Raw genomic sequence first — 23,910 nt, forward strand, 5'->3', positions numbered from 1 at the left:
AACTTGACTCCAGAAAGAATAATAGTTCATTCAAATTAAGGTCAAGCAAGTGTGGTAGTAGGGAGAAACATAATGGAGAAAATGTAATAATTATAGGTAGGAGAAAGTATTTCTTAGTATGACACAAAACAAAGAACCATAAAGGAAAAGACCAAGAGATTCCATATCATAAAATTTGAGCATATGGCAGATGAATATTAAAAGACAAGGGACAAAATAGGAGAAGATATAATGCAACAGAGAGGTAATATATAAAGGGCTCCTAAAATCAATAAAAATGTGGATAAAAGATTATGAAAGGACAATTCTCAGAAGGAAAAATACAAATGGATAATAAATACAGAAAATAATATTGGGTCAAAATGATGGACTAAATTCATCCCTCTTCTTCCCCTGACCCATTAAAATGAAAGAAAAGAAACATTTTTGGAAAGAGTAAATCCATAACAATCTTAGATAATAAAAAGTATGTGCTATTAAAGGTCTAGAAAGTGTGAAAATTAATAAAGGGAAACCTCGCCATAAGGAAGTTGGGAGGCCAGAACGGGGAGCTCTCATGTTTGTACCACTGTGCAACACAGGTCACAACAGGAAGAGACACCATTCATACCTCCTGCAGGAAGTGACACTACTATACAACAGCCAGCAGGAGGGGAAGAAAGACTTCTCTTTGTCTGACAACAGCTCAGCCAATGAGAGACTGTCACACCTCATTCATTGAAAAGCCACTGTACTTCTCACTCCTAGTTTCCTTTTTGTTTACAACAACCCCTCCCAACTTCCTCTTCTCCTGTGTCAAATAGTGTCCTCTCTTCTGATTTACCAGACTTGCATGCTGTTTGCCATAACTGAATGCCCCGAATCGCAAATCCTTGATGCTCCAGAATAAACCCATTTTGCTGCTAAAATAACTGGCTGTTTCATCGTTTGAGGTTAATAAAAGTATGAGGATTTCCTGCCTTACACGTATGGAGGAAACCACAGGCCAAATATGTGCAGACATAAAACACTGAAAACGAATAAACACAGAAAGCATGAAGGCTCTCAGGACCAGTTACACAGGGCAGGGTAACTGTGTTCCCTCTAATTTTTATTCTCCCCCAAATTCCTTTTATCAGTGTAATAAAGTGGATAATTTATCATTTCTTTGGCCACCTAGCATCTGAACTATATGAGAGGATTCTCACAGGTTATATTCAAATGCTACACTGTTTTATATAAGGGACTTCGTAGCCATAGATTTTGGTATCCTCTGTGGTCCTAAAACAAATCAGATAGTGAGGTACGACTGTATTCTAAGGTTTTTGTCATATTCGAGAGAAAGGCAAAGATACTGTCTATTCTGTTAACATTTCAAGAGTAACCATTAAAATAAGTTACCTTTTCAAAAATTCAAGAGCAACTACTAAAAGTAGAGAATGTTTAATTTACAAACTAAGGAAACACAAGAAAAAAAAGAAAACCTTATCTAATCCAAAGGAGGACAAGAAAGAAGTACAAAAGAAGCATGGAGAAAGCACATAATAAAATGGTAGAAATATCTGAAAATAAGGTAATTACAATAATTATTGATGGACCAAACTTTCCTGTTAACATAAATGGATTGAGAGATTGGATTTTTTTATATTTATTTATTTATTTATTTTTTGACTTTTAAAAAAAATTAGCTATAGCCATTTCTAGGAGACATACCAAATACTGATATTTATAAGAAAATTAAAAAGGGAAAACAGAGAAAAAGGTACACCTGGCAAATATCACAACAACAACAACAACAACAACAAAACCATGTGGCTGTATAAATATAAGTCCAAATGAGTTCATGGTAAAAAAAAAAAATAGTATTATTATACATAGAGAAGACCATGATTTTTTTAAAAAGACTTATTTATTCTTTATTTTTGGCTGCACTGGGTCTTTGTTGCTACACATGGGCTTTCTCTAGTTGTGGTGAGCGGGAGTTACACTTAGTTGCAGTGCATGGGCTTCTCATTGCGGTGTCTTCTCTTGCTGTACAGCATAGGCTCTAGGTGTGGGCTTCAGTAGTTGTGGCATGTGGGCTCAATAGTTGTGGCTTGCGGGCTGTAGAGTGCAGGCTCAGTAGTTGTGGCACATGGGCTTAGTTGTTCTGCTGCATGTGGGATCCTCCCGCACCAGGGATTGAATACGTGTCCCCTGCATTGGCAGGTAGATTCCCAACCACTGCGCCACCAGGGAAGTACCAGACCATGATTTTTTTTGAGTTCAATTCACCAAGAAGATAGAACTCTAAACTTGTTGCACTTAATAAGATCACATCAAAAGACAAATGACTAAAGTATTTGAAAAAAAAAGTATGGAAATTATTGTCTTAATTTCAGAACATCTATGTTTGGGTTTTTTCAAAAGCAGACTCTATAACTACAAAACATTGTTGAGTAAAAATAATGAATACCTAAATAAATGGAAAGACATCCTATTTCATGGATAGAAGACTTAATATTAAGTCTTAGTTAACTTAGTCTACATTAAGATGGCAATACTTACGGGCTGAAGTGTGGCTTCCCAAAATTCATATGTTAAAATTTGAATCCCCAGTACTTCAGAATGTGAATGTATTTGGAGATAGGGCCTTTAAAGAAGTAATTATGGTAAATGAGGTTATAAGGGTGACCTTATATGACTGGTGTCCTCATAAGAAGTAAAGATTATGACAGAAATATGTATAAGAGAAGGACATGTGAATTTAGAAGGAGAAGATAGTCATCCACAAGTCAAGAAGAGAGGCCTGGAACAGACTCTTCCCTCAGAGCCTGTACAAAAAACAAACAAACAAACAAACAAACCTTGCTGACACCTTGATCTTGATTTCTAGCCTCCAGAATTGTGAGAAAATAACTTTCTGTTGTTTCAGCCACCTGTCTGTGGTATTTGTTCTGGCAGCCCTGGCAAACTAATATACTCTGCAAACTGATCTACAGATTTAAAGCAATCTCCATCAAAATCCAAGCTGGCTTTGCATAAACTGACAAATTGATCCTAAAATTTCTATGGAAATTCATGAAATCCAGAATCTTGAAAAAGAAGAAAGGTGGAAGACTCACAATTCTCAATTTCAAAACTTACTATAAAGCAACAGTAATCAAGATAACATGGTACATGCATGAGGACAGACATAAAGATCAATGGAATAGAACTGATGTTCCAGAAATAAACCCTCACATTTACAGTTGATTACTTATTGACATGGTTGCCAAGAAAATTCGATGGGGGAAAGAATGATCTTCAACAAATTGTGTTGAGACAACTGGATATCCACGTGAAAAGGATGAATTTGGATCCTTACCTCACAGGATACATGGAAAATAACTCAAAATGGACCAAAGACATAAATCTAAGAGCAAACAGTATAGAACTCTTAGAAGAAAATATAGAAGTAAATCTTTGTAACATTTGGATTAGACCATGGTTTGCTATCAAAGTACAAACAGCAAGTGTAAACATAGATGAAATGGTCTTCAAAACTGAAAACTTTTTTGCATCAAAGGATACCATTAAGAAAGTTAAAAGACAACTCACAGAATGTTAGAAAATATTTCCAAATTACATATATTGGGCTGGTGAAAATTTTCCTTCAGGTTTTACCATAAGATGTTATGGGAAATCCCAAACAAACTTTTGGCCAACCCAATATGATAAGGGGCTTGTGTCTAGAATATATAAAGAACATTTTCATTTCAATAATAAAAAATAGCAAGGAAAAAACAACTACTTATATACAAGGGAACTACCTTAAGACTGTCAGCTGACTTTTCAGCAGAAACTTTTCAGCCAGAAGGGAGCAGCATGATACATTTAAAATGGTGAGGGAAAAAACCTACAATAAAGAATACTCCACCCAGAAAGGCTATCATTTAGATTTGAAGGAGAGTTAGAGAGTTTTACACACAAGCAAAAGTTAAAGAGTTCAGCACCATTAAACCGCATTACAAGATATGTTAAGGGACTTCTCTAAGCAGAAAAGAAAAGGCCAGGACTAGAAATGCTAAAAGAAAGCTGGAGTAGCAATACTTGTAACAGTTAAAATAGACTTTAAAACAAAGACTGTAATAAGACATAAATAAGGATATTACATAATGATAAAGGAGTGAACCCAACAAGATATAACAATTGTAAATACAATGCACCCGACACAGGAACACCTAAATACACAAAAAAGCAAATACTGACAAACACAAAGGGAGAAATTGAAAATAACACAATAATAGTGGGAGACTAATTTACCAGCCAACCTACATCAATGAACAGCTCATCCAGACAGAAAATCAATAAAGGAATACAGGCCTTAAACAACACATAGACCAGATATATTTAATGGATATATATATAGAACATCCTAACCCAAAGAAGCAGAATATACATTCTTTTCAAGTGCATATGGAACATTCTGCAGGATAGATCATATGCTAGGCCACAAAACAAGTCTCAGGAAACTTAAGAAGACTAAAATCATATCAAGCATCTTTTTCAGCCACAATGGTGTGAGACTAGAAATCAACTACAAGAAACAATTGTAAGAAACATGGAGTCTAAACAATATGCTACTAAGCAACCAATGGATCATTGAAGAAAAGATGATATTAAAAATATACCTGGAGACAGGGACTTCCCTGGTGGCACAGTGGTTAAGAATCTGCCTGTCAATGCAGGAGACACAGGTTCGAGCCCTGCTCTGGGAAGATTCCACATGCCACGGAGCAACTAAGCCCATGCTCCACAACTACTGAGCCTGTGCTCTAGAGCCCATAAGCCACAACTATTGAGCCCATGTGCCGCAACTATTGAAGCCCACATGCCTAGAACCCACATTCCACAACAAGAGAAGCCACTGCAATGAGGAGCCCATGCACCACAATGAAGAGTAGCCCCCGCTCGCAGCAACTAGCGAAAGCCTGTGTCCAGCAATGAAGACCCAATGCAGCCAATAAATAAATAAAATAAATAAATTTTTAAAAATACCTGCAGACAAATGAAACTGGAAATAAAATGATCCAAAATCTGCAGGATGCAGCAAAATCAGTTCTAAGAGGGAAGTTCATAGGGTGATAAACCTACTTCAGGAAACAAGACATATCTCAAATAAACAACCTAACCTTACACCTAAAGCAACTAGTAAAAGAAGGACAGACAAAACCCAAATTTAGTAGAAGGAAAGAAATAACAAAGATCAGAGAAGAAACAAAATGAAATAGAGCAAAAAGATAGAAAAGATCAATGAAACTAAAAGCTAGTCCTTTGAAAAGATAAACAACATTGAGAAACATTTAGCCAGACAACAAGAAAAGAAAAAGGAGAGGGCCCAAATAAATAAAATCAGAAATGAAAAAAAAAAAGTTAGAACTGATGCATGGAAATTCAAATTAACATACACGATTATCACAAACAATTATGCACCAATGAATTGGACAACCTAGAAAGATTGCATAAATTCCTAGAAAAGTACAATCTCCCAAGACTGAATCAGGAAGAAATAGAAAATATGAACAGATGCCCAGTAGTACAGTTGAATCAATAACAAAAATTCTATGAAATACTGAAAAAAGAGTTAATAACTACACTTCTCAAACTACTCCAAAAAATCAGAGTCCAAAGTTAAGACTTCTGAACTCATTCTATGAGGCCAGCATCACCCTGATACCAAAACTAGGCAAAGATGCCACAAACACACACACACACACAAAATCACAAGCTAATATGAGTGATGAACACAGATGCAAAAATCCTTAACAAAATATTAGCAAACTGAATTCAATAACATTAAAAGGATTATACACCATGATCAAGTGGAATTTATCCCAGGGATGCAAGAATGGTCTAGCATCCTCAAATCAATCAATGTGATACACCACATTAAGAAACTGAAGAATAAAAATCACAGGAGCATCTCAATAGATGCTGAAAAAGCTTTTGACAAAATTCAATATCCATTTACAATAAAAACTCTCAACAAATTGTACACAGAGGGAAATGTCCTTCAACATAATAAAGGCCATATATGACAAGCCTGCAGCTAATATTATACTCAACAGTCAAAAACTGAAAGCATTGACTCTAAGTTCAGGACAAAGATGCCTACTGTCTCCTTTTATTCAACATAGCATTGGAAGTCACAGCCACAGCAATCAGGCAAAAAAAGAAAGAAAAGGCATCCAAACTAGAAAAAAAGAAGTAAAACTCACTGTTTGCAAATGACATAATACTATATACAATCATGAAGATGCCACCAAAAAACTATTAAAATTAATAAAAGAATTCAGTAAAGTTGCAGGATACAAAATTAATATATAGAACCCTCTTGCATTTCTATACTCTAAAATGAGCTATCAGAAAAGCTCATTAAAATTGCATAAAAAGAATAAAATACATAGGAAAAATATAACCAAGGATATGAAAGAGCTAATTATTTATAATAGCCAACATATGGAAGTAACCTGTGTCCATCAATAGTATTCTAATAGTGGAATATTATTCAGCCACAAAAATGAATGAACTCTTGCCACTTGAAGCAACATGCATGGACCTAGAGGGTATCATGGTAAGTGAAATAAATCAGACAGTGAAAGGCAAATGCCATATCATTTCACTTAGATATGGAATCTAAACAACAAGACACAAACAAAACAGGACAGAATCTGACTTACAGACAACAAATGGATGTTTGTCAGAGGGGAAGGAGTAGGGAAATGAGTGAAATCGGTGCGGGAGATTAAGGAGGACAAACTTCCAGTTACAAGATACCTGGGTCACAGGGATAAAACGTACAGCAGGGGGAGTGCAGTCAAAATACCGTAATAACGTTGCATGGTGACAATGGTAACTCGACGAGGGAGGTGTTCCTTTTGTAACGCGCAGAAACATCAAAGCACTAGGCTGTGCACCTGGAGCTAATATGTTTGTAGGTCAATTACACTTCAATTTTTAAAAATGGGCAAAAGATATGGATACCTCGCCCAAGAAGATATACAGGTGATAAGCATATGAAAAGATAGTCAACGTCATCCATCATTCGAAAATTGCAAATTAAAATAACAATGAGACACCACTGCCTAACTATTAGAATGACTAAATTCTAAAATACTGAGAAAACCACATGCTGGAGATGATAAGGAACAGCGGGAACTCTCGTTCATTCCTGGTGGGAATGCAAAATGGTACAGCCACTGGGAAGACAGTCACCTATTTCTAACAAAACGAAACATAGCCTTAGCATATGATCCAGCAATCACCCTCCTAGGTATTTATCCAAATGAATTGAAAACTCAAGTCTATATAAGAAACTGCAGACGGATGTTTATGCAGTTTTACTCATAATTGCCAAAGCCTGGAAGTCACAAAGATGTGCTTTGATAGGTGAATGTATAAACAAACTATGAGACACCCATACAATAGATTATTATTCAGCAATAAAAAGAAATGAGCTCTCTGGTTTTAGAAAAACATGGAAGAAGCTTAAATGCACACTGCTGAGTGAAAGAAGCCAATAGGAAAAAGCTCCATACTGTATGACTCCAACTATCTGACATTCTGGAAAGGAGAAAACTATGCAGTATAAAGATCAGTGGTTGCCTAGGAGTGGGCGGATGGGACGAATATGTGATACACACAGGCTATTTAGGTCAATGAAACTATTCTGTATGATACCATCATGGTGGACACATGATACTATGCCTTTGTCAATATCTATAGACCAGTACAGGAAAACCTTGGAGATTTTGCAGGTTTGGTTCCAGATTACCCCAAGAAAGGGAACAGCGCAATAAAGCGAGTCACGTGAATGTTTTGGTTTCTCAGTGCACATAAAAGTTATGTTTATTCTATACCACAGTGTATTAAATGTGCAATAGCATGTCTGAAGAAACAGTGTACACACCTTGGTTAAAAAATAGTGCTGCTGGAAAAATATGGCCACAACAGACTTGCTTGTTGCAGGGATGCCACAAACCTTGAATCTGTAAAAAGCTTGATTTTTTGTGAAGCACAGTAAAACAAGGTATGCCCGTACAGCGCAGTTTAAACTTAGACTTTATAAGAGTAATGATGCATCAATATTGCTCCATCCATTGTTAAGAAATATGCCACACTAATGCAAGATATAAATCATAAGAAAAAATGTGTGGGAAGGGAAAGTGGGGATATGTGAATTCTTTACACTTTCTGCTCAGTTTTTCTGTAAAGTTAAAACTGCTTCAAACATAAAGCCTTTTAATTCTAAAAATTTAATTAAAGTGGTTGAAGGAGGAAAATAATAGAAAAATACATAATGTGTTTTTAAATTAAAAAAGCATCAAGCAAACAACAACAAAAAGAACAGTACCGTATTATGTTCACACTCCCATATATTTACCTATTTGAAATACCTGGAAACAAAATTTAGTTGGAAGCACTCAACTTTTGGGGTAAGTGGCAGCTGGAGGGAGAACAGAGTATCATTGCACACTGTATACTTTTCAACATTGCTTACGTCTGTTTTGCAAACTAAGTATTTTTTTCCTTCAGAAAGAACTATGAGGTTTCCTTACAGAGCAACTGAGAAGCAACATGCAAACCTATGAGAAATATCTGGAGACCATTAGAAACAGAGCACCACATGGACTCAATCTCTTGCTACTATGAAAGCAAATGTGACATTTTGCTTCCCGGTATTCTTCTAAGACTTTCACATACACCATCACTTTTGATCCCCATATAGGAGATGTTCGTCATGTTACACACAAGAACTCTTAAATCCCAAAACACATAAACTTACTTGAGACTCCAGAACTAGTTAGTGCTGAAGCCAGTGGTAGAATTCTAATATATTTCACTGCAATGCTGCTGCTCACTGTTGAGCTCCACATGTGGAGTTGGTCAAGGCTCTGACAGTTACTAGAGGCTAATCCTCAGCAGCTTAACATTAACCAAGCCTCAGGTTCCTCCTTTCCAATGTTTGAAGAATACTCCCAGTGCTTTATTAACTTGTTAAATTTTGTATATGAAGCAGGTGGAACATTGCTATAGTGTAGCCATTACTATACTACAGAGAAAATGCTGGGCATCCTTGAACATTATACCTATATTGCTTCTAGGGTCACATTCAAAAGGTTGACATTTAGTATCTACTAAGGCTGAACATTCTCATTGCCTGTAATAAAACAATTCCACTCCTAGGTATTCACTCTACTGAAATGTACATATATGTCCATCAAAATGTACATATTTTCTTTCAATGTTCCGAGCACTATACCTAAGAGTCCCAAACTGAGTACTACCAAATGCCCAGTCAGTAAAATTTAACAAATACTTTTATGATCACAAAATGGAACACTATTTGGCAGCGATAATCAACGATCTACAACTGCACCCAACAAAACAATCAATCTCAAAAACGGAACGCTGAGCGAAAGCAGACAGACACTATAAAAGGCCCATTGAAGGATTCATCACCATAAAATGCAGAGTCGGGAAAATCTAACCTGTTACGTTGGACTCAAGATAGAGTACCTTGGGGAAGGGGAAAGTGCCTGGAGCAGAAAGGAGGGTGGCTTCTGGAGTTCTGGTAATGATGTTTCTGGATCCCTGTGCTTGGTTACCCAAGTATGTTCGGGTTTTGAAACGCGTTGAACTGTACACTTAGGATTTACGGCACTTTTTTTGGTAACTACGTTATAATTCATTAAAAGTTTTGTTTTTTCAAGTTGCCCTTTCCCATGAAGGGGCTAGAATTCTTGGAATTCTGTCTAAAGTCACTCAGCTCTGTTTCCAGCACGAATCCATATCCAACAAGTTTCACTCTAACAAGTGAGGGAGGTCCGAGGCAGAGAAGAGATGTGTGCAGGACATCCTGGTGCGCCCCGCCCTGGGCCGAGAGAACGACCTGGTGCTTCTACCTCAGACCAGTCTGGGGCGCGGTATCCACGGACCTCAAGCCCCAGGCCGCCTCCTAAGACCGATCAGCCACGGACCTCTCTGAGCGCCAGGCGACGCCCGACCTGGTCTGGCTTCCCGGCGTGCTCCACCCGGCCTGGGGCAGAACACCGGAAGCGGCCTGCGCTTTCACGCTCAGGGTCGGGACCACGGCTCTGCGCGCGGGATGGCGGTGACAGTGACGCTGGAGCCGGCGGGCCGCTGCCGCTGGGACGAGCCGGTGCGCATCGTCGTGCGCGGCCTGGCCCCCGGGCAGCCGGTCACGCTGCGCGCGTCCCTGCGCGACGAGAAGGGCGCGCGCTTCCGAGCCCACGCGCGCTACTGCGCCGACGCCCACGGCCAGCTGGACCTGGAGCGCGCGCCCGCGCTGGGCGGCAGCTTCGCGGGGCTCGAGCCCATGGGGCTCATCTGGGCTCTGGAGCCCGAGAAGCCTTTTTGGCGATTTCTGAAGCGGGACGTGCAGACGCCCTTCGCGGTGGAGCTGGAGGTGCTCGAAGGGCACGAGCCTGAGGCCCGCCGACTCCTGGGCCGGACGGTGCACGAGCGCGACTTCCTGCCGCCGGGGGTGCGGCGCGAGCCGGTGCGCGCGGGCCGGGTGCGCGCCACGCTCTTCCTGCCGCCAGGTAAGCCTGGGGTGCTGGGATTTCGAGAGCATGTTCCCTGGGCCACCTTGGTTTCTTTCTTCTTTTTTAAAAATTTATTTACTTACTTATTGGCTGCGTTGGGTCTTCGTTGCTGTACCCAGGCTTTGTCTAGCTGGGGGGAGTGGGGGCTCCTCTTGTGGCGGAGCTCGGGCTCTAGATACCAGGGCTTCACTAGTTGCAGCATGAGGGCTCAGTAGTTGCAGCATGAGGGCTCAGTAGTTGTGGTTCACGGGCTGAAGAGCACAGGCCCAGTTGCACCGTGGGATCTCCCAGGACCAGGGATCGAATTGGTGTCCGCTGCATTGGCAGGCTGATTCTTAACCACTGGGCCACCAGGGAAGTCTCCACCTTGGCTTCTGATACTGCTTCCCAGGGAATTTGACTTGGGAGGGCAGTCAGTGAAGCGGATGTTGACTAAATTAGTTATCGCGCAGCCACAATGGAGGCTTTTGATATGTTCTGCACTGTGCTATGTGTTTTGCTTGCATTATCTCATTTAATCTCTGTAATATCCCAGTGAGGTGGATACTGTTATTATGGAGATAAAAAAAAGACTGGATGGGTCAGTAAGGTCACTTTGCTAGTGACAGCTACCATATGGATCTCTACAGGCTTCAGCCCTGATAGATCTTACACAATATGATGACAGGGAAGCTGTTGCCACGTCACCCTACTATAGTGTCCTGGGTACACTGGGCTCACTTTTTCATGTTTCACTGTATCACAGATCACTTTTCAGACTTCACTGACTTCCTTACATAAAGCCTTGCTGGGTATCTTTCTTTTCTCTTGTCAAGTAACACCTGAAATACCAGTGCGTGCGGGCACACACACGTAGCCAAGGGTTGATGCAACACAATAAGAAACATTTCTTACAAGATTCTTAATTTGTTTTATTTATTTGTTTGTTTATTTATTTATTTATGACTGTGTTGGGTCTCTGTTTCTGCACATAGGCTTTCTCTAGTTGTGGCGAGCAGGGGCTACACTTCCTTGCAGTTCTTGGGCTTCTCAGTGTGGTGGCTTCTCTTGGTGCGGAGCATGGACTCTAGGCACACAGGCTTAAGTAGTTGCAGCGGGTGGGCTCACTAGTTGTGGCTCGTGGGCTCTAGAGCTCAGGCTCAGTAGTTGCGGCGCACTGGCTTAGTTGCTCAGCGGCATGTGGGATCTTCCCAGTATCTAACCCAGTATCCCCTGCATTGGCAGGCGGATTCTTAACCACTGCACCACCAGGGAAGTCCCCCAAATTCTTAATTTGTTACTCTGCCTTACAACTAAATCTTCTTAGAAACTAGGAGATAATTTGTCATAAAATCATATGGAGGGTATACTCATTGATGAGGAGGTACCTTGTATACTTTCCTTGAACTGCCTTCCCTAAAGGGAAATTGTATCTCACTTCAATAATGACTCAGGGAACTATTTTCTTTCCTTTGATTCACAGGAACCGACTAATAATTTAGAAAGATCTCTAAAAGGAAAGCAAATCGTTTTTTAAAAATTGTAGTTGATTTACAATGTGTTAATTTCTGCTGTAAAGTGATTCAGTTATTATAGTTTATCACAGGATATTGAATATAGTTCCCGTGTGCTATACAGTAGGACCTTGTTGTTTATCTGTTCTATATATACTAGTTTGCATCTGCTAACCCCAAACTTCTACTCCATCCCTCCCCAACACCCCCTCCCTTGTGGCAACCACAATTCTGTTCTCTATGTCTGTGAGTCTGTTTCTGTTTCGTAGATAAGTTTGTGTCGTATTTTGGATTCCACATGTAAGTGACCTCATATGGTATTTGTCTTTCTCTTCCTGACTTAGTTCACTCAGTATGATAAATTTCTAGGTCCACCCACGTTGATGCAAATGTTTCGTTCTTTTTTATGGCTGAGTAGTATTCCTTTGTATATATGTACCACATCTTTATCCATTCATCTGTTGATGGAGAATTTAGGTTGTTTCCTTGTTTTGGTTATTATGAATAGTGCTGCTATGAACATAGGGATGCATGTATCTTTTTGAATTAAAATTTTGTCCTGATATATGCCCAGGAATGGGATTGCTGGATCATATGGTAGTGCTGTTTTTTTGTTTGTTTTTTTTTTTGCTGCACTGAGTGGCATGCAGGATCTTAGTTCCCTGAGCAGGGATCAAACCCATGTCCCCTGCCTTGGAAGCCCAGAGGACTAACTGCTGGACCGACAGGGAATTCCATACTTTTAGTTTTTTGAGGAACCTCCACACCATGTCCGGCATTTGTTATTTGTAGACTTTTTAACGATGGCCATTCTGACTGGTGTGAGGTGGTATCTTATTATAGTTTTGATTTGCCTTTCTCTAATAATTAGAGATGTTGAGCATAGAAAGCAAATCTTTAAAGTATATAATATTTTCCCTTTATAATATTACCATCTCTAGGACCTGGACCTTTCCCAGGGATCATTGACATCTTCGGTGTTGGAGGAGGCCTGTTGGAATACCGGGCCAGCCTTCTGGCTGGCCATGGCTTTGCCACATTGGCTCTAGCTTATTATGACTTTGAAGATCTCCCCAAGAAATTCGACACCATACACCTGGACTACTTTGAAGAAGCCCTGTGCTACATGCTTCAACACACCCAGGTTCTCCTAATGTCCTTTCTCATTCCCTCTAGAACTACCTGCAGAGAGGGTGTCACTTTGCACTCACCTATGCCAGGTGCATTGATGCTGCTCTACTCTTCTTTCACAGAGATTTCTTTTGGAGACTTCATTGGCTTTAGACACCTACTCCACTTTCTCTGTCAGATGGATTAATAATACAGAATTCATTGTAAAATTCATGTGAGATTTTATTTCAGGGAATTATTTGGTAATATTAAATTTCCTTTGCAAGCAAGGGGAGTTTCTAAGTTTTTAGCTTTGCATGCTTTTTAATCTTTACTTTTCTGATAGGAGAGTGTGTTCTCAGATTTTGATCAAAATTTGTTTCCCCATTTCAGAAGCTAAGATCTACTCAGTTGGACTCTGAAGTCTTGCTTTGTTCCTATAAAGTTAACCATTTGTCAGTATATATTTAGATGTGGTCTGATAAATGATTCACTTCTTGGAACAGAATTTGGTTCCACACCGTTAGATGCCCAGGAACACTGACACTTTAATTCCACGTGAAGGAAGCTCTGAACTTGACATTCTCCAATGACTCAGCATTCTCTAGTGGATGACTCTCACTAGAGAGTTAGCAACCAATTCCCAGATTTGCCAGTGAGTTTAAGATTTGTTTGCCATGTGTCCAGCAGGATAGTCTCTACGTGGGAAGAAACTCCTCTGTCAGCTGAGGTTCAGTCTCTTGTGGCCAATTCACAAATTAAAGCTAGCAGCATCTCTGGTTGCATTTAGAAAAACGTTTTTCTGTTGGATAGTTTCTTGACTCTTGACACCTGTCCCTTTTCTTCCAGGTAAAGGGCCCTGGCATTGGACTTCTGGGGATTTCTTTAGGGGCTGATATTTGTCTCTCCATGGCCTCATTTTTGAAGAACATCTCAGCTACAGTTTCCATCAATGGATCTGGCTTCAGTGTAAACAAAGCCATATGCTACAAGGAGAACAGCATTCCACCACTGGGCCATGACCTGAGGAGAACGAAGGTAGCTTTTTCAGGCCTCCTGGACATTGTGGATATAAGGAACGATATCGTAGGGGGACGTGAGAACCCCTGCATGATTCCAATAGAGAAGGCCCAGGGGCCCATCCTCTTCATTGTTGGTCAGGATGACCATAACTGGAGGAGTGAGTTCTATGCCCAGACAGCCTCTGAACGGTTGCAGGCCTATGGAAAGGAAAAACCGCAGATCATCTGTTACCCTGGGACTGGGCACTACATTGAGCCTCCTTACTTCCCCATGTGCCCAGCTTCCCTGCACAAATTATTGGACAAACCTGTGATGTGGGGTGGGGAGCCCAGGGCTCACTGTAAGGCCCAGGTCGATGCTTGGAAGCAAGTTCTAATGTTCTTCACCAAACACCTTGGAGCTTCCCCCAAACTGTAATGCATTGGTCTGTTATTGACAGGAGAGATTCAAGGTCAGATTTTAGTGTTTAATAATCTTATGTGAATCCGTTGTCCCCTGAATAACATTAAATTCATGTCATTGATATTAATGATTTTTTGTGTGTGTGTGGCACACGGGCTTAGTTGCTCCGTGGCATGTGGGATCTTCTTGGAGCAGGGATCGAACCCATGTCCCCTGCATGGGCAGGCAGATTCTTAACCACTGCGCCACCTAGGAAGCCCTAATGATGTATTTTAGGTAACTTTATTGAGTTTTATTTTGTCATTAATTTTTCTAATGTCAAACATGCCTATTGTAGAAGACTCAATTAGAGGTATACAATACTAGATAGTAAAAAGTATCCCCACTATTAAAATTTGTGTTTTCATCTAGATTTTTTTATTTAACACTTTTAGGCACAGATGAAATTTACAGCTGAATAAATACGGGGTTACTTTTTCCATCACTGGGAGACAATGACCATTCAGTGTTTGCTACTGGTTCAGCTACTGGCAGCAGGGTGGAATTTTCATTGGCTAAAATATACAGAGAAGTGTTGATAGAAGGAAAGCCAAACTGACCTTTTTCTCATGGAGATTAGAGAAGAATCCTCTGGGAGAAGTTACAGTAAGAAGGGGAGCATCTGGCTCTATATAGTTAAGTCAAAACCCTGTACCAAAGGTGAGTGACTGTGACCTATTTTCCTTCTTGCTTCCTGGCTGTAAGAACAGACTTTGCAAAATCATACTGGGATATTCTTAGAGGCATCATCATCACTTTCCCTGACATCAAGGCTACAAAGCATTGTATTTGAAGACATAATGGCTGAGAATTTTCTAAAGCTGACAAAGACATCAGCCACATATTCCAGAAGCACTATGTGTTAGCTCAGGCTTCTATAACAAAACACCATAGACGGGGCGACTTAAACAACAGACATTTATTTGTCACAGTTCTGGAGGCTGGGAAGTCCAAGATCAGGGTTCTGGCAGATTCAGTTCCTGGTGAGGGCCTCTTCTGGCTTACAGATGGCTGCCTTCTACCTGTGTCCTCACCTGGTGGGGAGAGAGAGAGAGGGAGCTCTGGATTCTCTTCCTCTTTTCATAAGGACACTAATGCCATCATGGGGACCTCCCCATGACCTCATTTATGTTATTTTTTTCCTCTAACCTTTGTTTTTTGTCTGTGTCGAGTCTTAGTTGCAGCACGTGGGATCTTTGTTGCGGCATGCAGGATCTTTTGCTGCCGCATGGGCTCTTCGTCATGTTGTGCGGGCTTCTCTCTAGTTGTGACCTGTGGGTTTTCTCTCTAGTTGTGGCACACAGGCTCCAGAGCGTGTGGACTCTGTAGTTGTGGCCCACCAGCTCCAGAGTGAGTGGGCTCTGTAGTTGTGGCCCGTGGGCTTACTTCCCCGCAGCATGGGGGATGTTAGTTCCTGGACCAGGGGTTGAATCCACGTACCCTGCATTGGAAGGCAGATTCTTTACCACGTGGGCTACCAGGGAAGTCCAGTTCTACCTTCAAATACCATGACATTGGGGTTTCGGATTTCAACATATGAGTTTTCAGGGGACACATTCAGTTCATAACAACCATAAGCCTCAAGCAAGTTAAATACAAGGAACACCATATTTAACACATCACAGAAAAATTGTGGCAGTTTTATAACACAGAATTTATAACATAAATGCTTTGACATTTCTGCCACCAAGAGGTGGGAGATCTATGTCCCCCCTCAAATCTGGATGGGTTTCTTACCGCTTCAGTTAGTAGAGTACAGTAGCATTGATACTTTATGACTTCAGACGGTAGGTCATAAAGGCCATGAAGATGATTCCACTTTGTTTGCTGGAAACACCTGCTCTTGGAGCCCTGAGCCACCCTAAGAAGTTTGACAACGTTGAGGCTGTGCTGCTGTGAGAAAGCCCCCAATACATGGAGAGGCCAGCTGTAAGCACTTTCTGTGATAGTCCCAAATGAGCTTGACCGTTGAGTCATCGCAGCCTGAGTACTAGGTATGTGGCTGGAAACACCTCCAGATGATTCCAGCCCCCAGACATTTGAATCTTCCCAGTGAAGGCTTCAGACGCCCTGGAGCAGCAAAGAGTTGTCCCAGTCAAGCACTGTCCAAATTGTGGATCTGTGAATAAATACTGTTTTCTGTGACTATGTCCGTTTGGGGAGCATGACAGTTATCTGTTGCCATGTAATGAACCATCCCAAAACATAGTGGCTTAAAATGTTAACCATTCATTTTTCTCACTCACATGGCAGGCAAGTTGGTATTGGCTGTCAGCTAAGATCTCAGGCAGGGTTGTGGGTTCACAGGGTCTCAGTTGTCTCCATGTGGGCCTTTACAATGACTAATTGGGCTGGGTTTCAAGAGTGAGCATCCCAACGTAGCAAGGCCGCATGGCATGGCATATTTTTTACCTAGTCTTGGAATCTACATCGCATCACTCTTGCCATACACTACTGGTCAAGGCAATCACAAAGACCTACCAAGTTCAAGGACAACATAGAGTCCACCTCTCCAAAGGAGAGTGGAAAGATTCTAGAAGAGCAGGTGGAATGAGAAATATTGTAACCACCTTTGGAAAATCTGCCTTCTAGTCACAATGGTTCTGATTCTTCCCACATGTAAAATATGGTCATCCCTCCTTCAAGCACCCCTACCCTGCAAAGTCTCCTTCCATTATAGCATCATGTGCAGGCTCCAAGTCTAAGGTTGTATCATTTATATCAGGTCTAGGTGCAGGTGAAGCTCCTCAGCTATAGTTCCTTGGGTATAGCTCCTTGAGTATTTTTCTTCTCAATCTGAAGATCTGTGAACTAAAGAAACAACTGCCCCCACCCCCCACCCCCCCACAAACACAGAAACACACATCCAGAATACGATGGTGGGATAAGTGTAATTCTTAGGCATTCCTGTTCAAAAATGGGCAATACAGGAGGCACACAACCGTCACTGGTCCCTAGCAATTCTGAAATCCAGCTGAAAACATGTTGCCAATTTCTTCCATTGGTGCTCAGTTTACTCTGTGAGTTATTCTCTATTGCTCTGAGTTCGACCCTCTGAACTGAAACCTATATTTCACATAAGAAGATTAAATTAGCAAAAAAGCCTCCTGGATCTGCTTCCTGGATGAAAAAGATGAGGCATCCAAAAGTTGTTTTTATTTTGCATTCTCTCTCTTCAAAGTCATTGTGCTTCCACCAGAACCATTCTCTTAAGAACTATGTGAGTTTTCTAAAAATATTAGTGGGGTTCATTACATCAGACACTATACCACTACAATCTGTCTGAGATAAGAACGTCTCTATCTGGAGTTCCTTGAGCAGATGCTGCAGGAAAACATCTGTAAGACTCCCGTAAATTCTATTATTTAACAGACAGGATCTGTTGGGTACAATTTAAAATGTTTAGAGGGACTTTGGTAATTCTGAAATTTTTTTTACAAAGGATCTGTGAGGTCCTGTCTTAATTACAGAATAATTTACCACCTGGAGAAGCTGGAAAGGAGAAACAGTATTACTGTCAAACTTGGCAAGTCCTGGTTGCTTCCTATTTAGCAGTTCATTCTTTTTTTTAAATTTTTACTTTATACTGGAGTATAGTTAATTTACATTGTTGTGTTAGTTTCAGGTGTACAGCAAAGTGATTCAGGTATGCATATACATTTTTTCAGATTATTTCCCCATGTAGGTTATTATGAATATGGAGTAGAGTTCCCTGTGCTATACAGTAGGTCTTTGTTGATAGCAGTTCATTCTTCAGCTCACTGCTTCCTCTTGTAAATTTTGCCATAGGCAGCAAGAAGAAGCCAGGTGACACCATCTGTACTCTGCTGGGAAATCACTTTAGCTAGATCATTGAATTTGTTAGGTATATTTTCCCTTCTTCACATTACTGCAAGGGTCAGTATTGCCTCTAGCTTTCAAAAAATTTATTTTCCTTTCCTTTAGGCCATCAATAATGGCCTTTGAGAGTCCCTTTAGGCTTTCACTAGTGGTCTCCCTGGAGCCCCCCCAACTTTACCTGCGACCTAGTCCTAAAGCCAGTAGTGATTCCTATGCATATAGATTTCTCCACAGGCTGCTTGAGCTTCCTCACAACATGATATCTGTGTTTCAAAAATGAATGGTCCAAGAGAGGAAGGCAGAAATACATGGCCTTTTTATGACCTAGCTTTGGAAGTCATATATCATCACTTTAGCTGTACTCTACTGGTTGAAGCAGACACAAAGACCTCAGGTGCAAGGAAATTGGGTACAGATTATCACCTGATAGAGGAGTGGCAAGTTTCTAGGAGGGCATGTGAGATGGGAGTTATTTGTTGCAATCATCTTTGGAAAATGCAGTCTGTCCATAGAATTATTTGTTATGTAGCAAAAGGCAATGGAACACTGGAAAAGAAAGACAAAGGTTAAAAATCTTACCAGCAGCCACAGAAAAATGTCAGCTTTCAAAGGAGGAGCAAGTCTAACAAGTGACTTCCCAACAGCTATAATGGAAAGCAGACACCATTAAAAACCTTTCAAGTGTTGAAAGAAAACATCTGACACCCTCAAAACCCATTCTAGCAAAATAGATCCTTAAATATGGAAGTGTTTATTCTCCATAATTTTTTTGGTTTTGGCCAAGCCTTGCTGCATGCAGGATCTAATTTCCTGACCAGGGATCAAACCTGCGCCCCCTGCAGTGGAAGCACAGTGTCTTAACCACTGGACTGCCAGGGAAGTCCTATTCTTCATAAAATTGATTGAAAAAAATTAATAAAATCAAAGTAGTCATTTTCAGAAAAATAGAAATTGAGAGAATTTATATAGCATACCTGCAATAAAAGAAAAACTAGGGTGTTCTTCACGCAGAATGATGATGGCTCAAGGTGGAAACATGGAAAGGAAGGAAGAAATGGAATATAATGAAAAAGGTTAAGTATGTATATAAATATAAATATTTACAAATAACATATTGTGGGGTTTAAAATACACATAGAAAAATTAATAATATAATTTCTGTCCTTTTAAATTTGTTGAGACTTGTTTTCTGGCCTAGCATGTGATTTATCCTATAAAACATTCCATGTGTACTTGAGAAGGACATGTTCTGCTGTTTTGGAATGGAATGTGCTGTAGATATCTGTTGTGTCCAACTGGTGTATTTTCTCATTTGAGACCACTGTTGCCTTATTGATTTTATTTTTGGTTGATTTGTCCATTGATGAGGTGTTAAAGTCCCCTATTATTATTGTATTATTGTCAATTTTTCTCTTCATGTCTGTCAATATTTTTTATTTTAAATTTAGGTTCCCTGTCCTGGGTGCATATATGTTAATGAATATAATATCCTCTTCTTGTATTGAACCCTTTATCATTATAAAATGTACTTTTTGTCTTTTGTCATAGCGTTTCTTTTAAAGTCTATCATGTCTTATATGACTATTGCTACCCCCACTTTCCTGGTTGTTTCTGTTTCTATAAAAAATACCATTTTCCATCCCCTCATTTTTTGTCTTTGTGTGTCTTTAGCTCTGAAGTTAATCTGTTGTACACAGCACATATATAGGTCTTGTTTTTTTCATCCAGTCAGCCACCCCTTGTCTTTTGAAAGGAACATTCCATTGACATTTAAAGTAATTACTGATAATATGTACTTATTGCCATCTTGTTTCTTGTTTCTTGATGGTGGTTTTTGTAGTTTCTCTCTTCATTTCTTCTTTTTGTTTTTTTCCCTTGTGGGTTTGATGATTTTCTATAGTAGTATGCTTGTGCACCTTTCTCTTTAGCTTTTGTGTATCTGTTGTAGATTTTTGATTTGTGGCGTCCATGCGGGTCATATATATTGACTTATAACTATATCTACTTGTTTTGAACTGGTAGTCATTTACGTTAAAACACATTGTAAAATATCTACATTTTTTATGCCCCTCACCGACATTTTGTGTTTTTGATGTCATATTTTCACCTTCATGTTTATGCCTTAACTGTTTATTGTAGTTTAGTTGCTTTTACAATTTTTGGCTTTTAATGTCTGTACTAGCTTATTAAATTGGCTATACTTCAGCCCTCACCACACATTTTCCTTTGTTAGTGGGATTTTTCCTTTCCTATAGATTCTTACTTCTTTTCCACTTAGAAAATACCCTTTAACATTTCTTTTAGTGTAGGTGTAGTATTGATGAACTCTTTTAGTTTTTGCTTGTGTGGGAAGTCCTTTATCTCTCCTTCAATTCTGAATGGTAATCATGCTTGTAGAGTATCCTAGGAGGCAGGTTTTTCCTTTTTAAGCACTCTGTATGTATGCCACTCCTTTCTGCCCTGCAAGTTTCTGCAGAAAAAATCAGCTGATATCTTTATGCGGATTCCCTTGTATATGACTCTTTGTTTTTCTCTTGCAGCTTTGAGAATTCTTTCTCTTTAGCTTTTGCCATTTTAATTATACAATGTCTTGCTCTGAGTCTGTTTAGGTTCATCCTCTTCAGGACCCTCTGTGCTTCCTATATCTGGATATCTGTTTCCTTCTCCACATTCTGGAAGTTTTCAGCCACAGTTTTTTGTTTTGTTTTGTTTTGTTTTAATTTGGCTGCACGTGGTCTTAGTTGCTGAATGCAGGATCTTTAGTTGCAGCATGCAAACTCTTAGCTGCGGCATGTGGGATCTAGTTCCCTGACCAGGGACTGAACCTACGCCCCCTCCTTTGGGAGCACAGAGTCTTAGCCACTGGACCACCAGGGAAGTCCCTACAGATTTATCAAATACCTTTTGAATCAATTCTCTGGCTCATCTCCTTGTGGAACCCTCATAATGTGAATGTTGATACACCTGCCATAATCCCAAAGATCTCTTTACAAAGCAATTCTAAGAGGGAAGTTTACAGTGGTGAAGTCCTCCCTCAAGAAATGAGTAAAATCTCATACAAACAACCTAACATAAAGGAATTAGAAAAGAATAACAAACAAAGCCCAATGTCAGCAGAAGAAAGGAAATAATAAAGATCAGAGAGGAAATTAATAAGAGATCAAAAAATGACTGAAAAGATCAATGAAACCAAGAACTGATTTTTTTTTTTAAAGATTGAATAACAAAATTGAATAACCTGTAGCCAGGCTCATCAAGATGAAAAGAGAGAGGCCCCATATAAACAAAATAAATAATGAAAGAGGAGAAATAACAACCAATACCACAAGGATACAAAAAATAATAATGAACTACTACAGTTATATTCCAATAAATTGGACAACCTAGAAATAATAGACAAATGTTTAGAAACATACAAATTCAATTTCACTAATAGTGATTGGTCTTCTTAAGTTGTCTTTTTCTTCCTGATTCAGTCTTGACATAGTGTAATTTAAAAAATCTCCCAGCAAACAAAAGTCCAGGACTGGATGACTTTGCAGGGGAATTCCACCAAACATACAGAGAACAACTAATACCTATCCTCAAACTATTCCAAAACACTGAAGAGGACAAAACACTCCCAATTTCATTCTACATGGCCACCATCACCCTAATGCCAAACCAGACAAAGACAGTACAAAAAAGAAAATTACAGGACAATATTTTCTATAAATATAGATTAAAAAATTCTCAACACAATATTAGCAAATGCAATCAACAATATATACAAAGGATTATACACCATGATAAGTGGGATCCATTTCGGAGATGCAAGGATGGTTCAGTATTCACAAATCAAACAATGTGATGCACCACATTAATGAAAGGAAGGATAAAAATCAAATGATCATCACAAAAGATACAGAAAAAGTATTTTCAAAGTCCAACATCCATTAGTGATAAAAAAAAAACTCTCATCAATGTTGGTATAGAAAGAATATTTCACAACATAAAAAACACCACACTATACACTAATAATGAACTATCAGAAAGAGACAGCCAAAAAAAAAAAATCCCATTTAAAGTCACACCATAAAAGAATAAAACACCTAGGAATAAACTTAACCAAGTAGGTGAAAGACCTGTGCTCTGAAAACTATAGAACACTGATGACAGAAATTCAAGCTGACCCCAAGAAATGGAAAGATATCCCATGTTCTTGGATTGGAAGAATTAATCTTGTTAAAATGGTCATACCAAGGTAATCTACAGATTTAATGCAATCCCTATCACAATATCCATGACATTTTTTTCAGAACTAGAAAAATAATCCTAAAATTTATATGGCAACAAAAAAGACCCCAAAAGAATTGCCAAAATAATCTTGAGAAAGAAGAACAAATTTGGAGGTATCATGCTCCTTCTCTTCAAACTATATATACTATGAAGTTACATTCATCAAAACAGCATGGTGATGGGACAAAAACAGACACGTAGATCAATGGAACAGAATGGAGAGCCCAGAAATAGACCCACATACCTATGTGTGGGAAGACATTCGGGAACCTTTCTGAAACCTTGAAAATGTTGAAGTATGTGGGCCGAGCGATGGGATTCAGAATGTCCTGCTTGAGCAGTGGAGGAACTGAGGGTGCGGGGCGTGGAGACTAATATCACCCTGTTTGGTCCTGAAGGATGGCTGGTTAGCCAAAGATGGGTAAGATTCCTCAGAGGAGGAACAACCTAAGACAGGCACAGCCGCAGAGGGGCCAACAGGGGTGGTGCATAGAGCCTTCCTTATATCACCGTGTTTGGCCCTGGAGGATGACTGGTTAGCCAGAGACGGGTAAGATTCCTCAAGGGAGGAACAACCTAAGACAGGCACAGTCGCAGAGGGGCCAACACGGGTGGGGCACAGACCCCCAATATCTGAGAGAGGTCTCCTGCCCCCAGGGCTGTTTTGCTCTCCACCCCCAGCTCAAATCCACACCTGCTCAACTAGGACCCAGGAAGTAAACAAAGATAATTGCCTCAGTCATGTGAGGCCCTTGATTGTTTATGAGTGTAACCTGAGAATGTTAGCCCACGAACTCAATAAAAGCAACCTGGGATGAGTCAGCAGGGCTCTTGATCCGAGAGGTCTTGAGCCCCCCGGTCCCACTTTTCTCTTCAGTCTGTCTGTGTCTTCAAGCTTGCGGCACCCGTCACTCACCTAGAGTCGCCGAGCTGGTCTCGGCACCTATGGTCAATCAATTGAAGACAAAGTAGGCAAGAATATACAATGGCAGAAAGACAGTCTCTTCAATAAGTGTTGCTGGGGAAATTGAACAGCTGTACCTAAAAGAAGTATATATAAAAATTAATTCAAAATAGATTAAAGACCTCAATGTAAGACCTGAAATCATAAAACTTGTAGAGGAGAATACAGGCAGAACACTCTTTTGAGATAAATA

The 23,910-nt window shown here is 39.9% G+C and overlaps 1 protein-coding gene and 1 long non-coding RNA gene across 3 annotated transcripts; one reads left to right on the plus strand and one right to left on the minus strand.

Moving 5' to 3' along the window:
- The first annotated feature begins 9,790 nt into the window (after window positions 1–9,790).
- On the plus strand, window positions 9,791–15,024 carry LOC130850923 (peroxisomal succinyl-coenzyme A thioesterase-like). The gene is made up of 3 exons (XM_057730425.1): window positions 9,791–10,565; window positions 13,003–13,205; window positions 14,021–15,024. Exons 1-3 carry the CDS (start codon window positions 10,109–10,111, stop codon window positions 14,609–14,611), a joined length of 1,251 nt encoding a protein of 416 aa, XP_057586408.1. The 5' UTR covers window positions 9,791–10,108; the 3' UTR covers window positions 14,612–15,024.
- A 466-nt stretch (window positions 15,025–15,490) lies between these two features.
- Window positions 15,491–23,693, minus strand: LOC130850930 (uncharacterized). 2 transcript variants are annotated; one of them, XR_009053061.1, is made up of 4 exons: window positions 23,670–23,693; window positions 19,450–19,497; window positions 15,785–19,021; window positions 15,491–15,669 (listed from the first exon to the last, which is right to left on the minus strand). It is a non-coding gene; the product is annotated as an uncharacterized LOC130850930 (long non-coding RNA). The 2 variants fall into 2 exon arrangements; XR_009053060.1 differs by lacking the exon at window positions 23,670–23,693 and having other exon boundaries at window positions 19,450–23,654.
- Window positions 23,694–23,910: the final 217 nt, after the last annotated feature.

Source organism: Hippopotamus amphibius, chromosome 4 (genome assembly GCF_030028045.1).
Source record: "Hippopotamus amphibius kiboko isolate mHipAmp2 chromosome 4, mHipAmp2.hap2, whole genome shotgun sequence".
Classification (NCBI taxonomy): Eukaryota; Metazoa; Chordata; class Mammalia; order Artiodactyla; family Hippopotamidae; genus Hippopotamus; species Hippopotamus amphibius.

What these genes read in the sequence shown, in the direction of transcription:
- LOC130850923 (XM_057730425.1), top strand. Translation starts at nt 10,109, where the DNA reads ATGGCGGTGACAGTGACGCTGGAGCCGGCGGGCCGCTGCCGCTGGGAC. An exon ending in CACGCTCTTCCTGCCGCCAG is followed by an intron (nt 10,566 to 13,002) that starts GTAAGCCTGGGG and finishes TACCATCTCTAG; the next exon opens with GACCTGGACCTTTCCCAGGG. An exon ending in ACATGCTTCAACACACCCAG is followed by an intron (nt 13,206 to 14,020) that starts GTTCTCCTAATG and finishes CTTTTCTTCCAG; the next exon opens with GTAAAGGGCCCTGGCATTGG.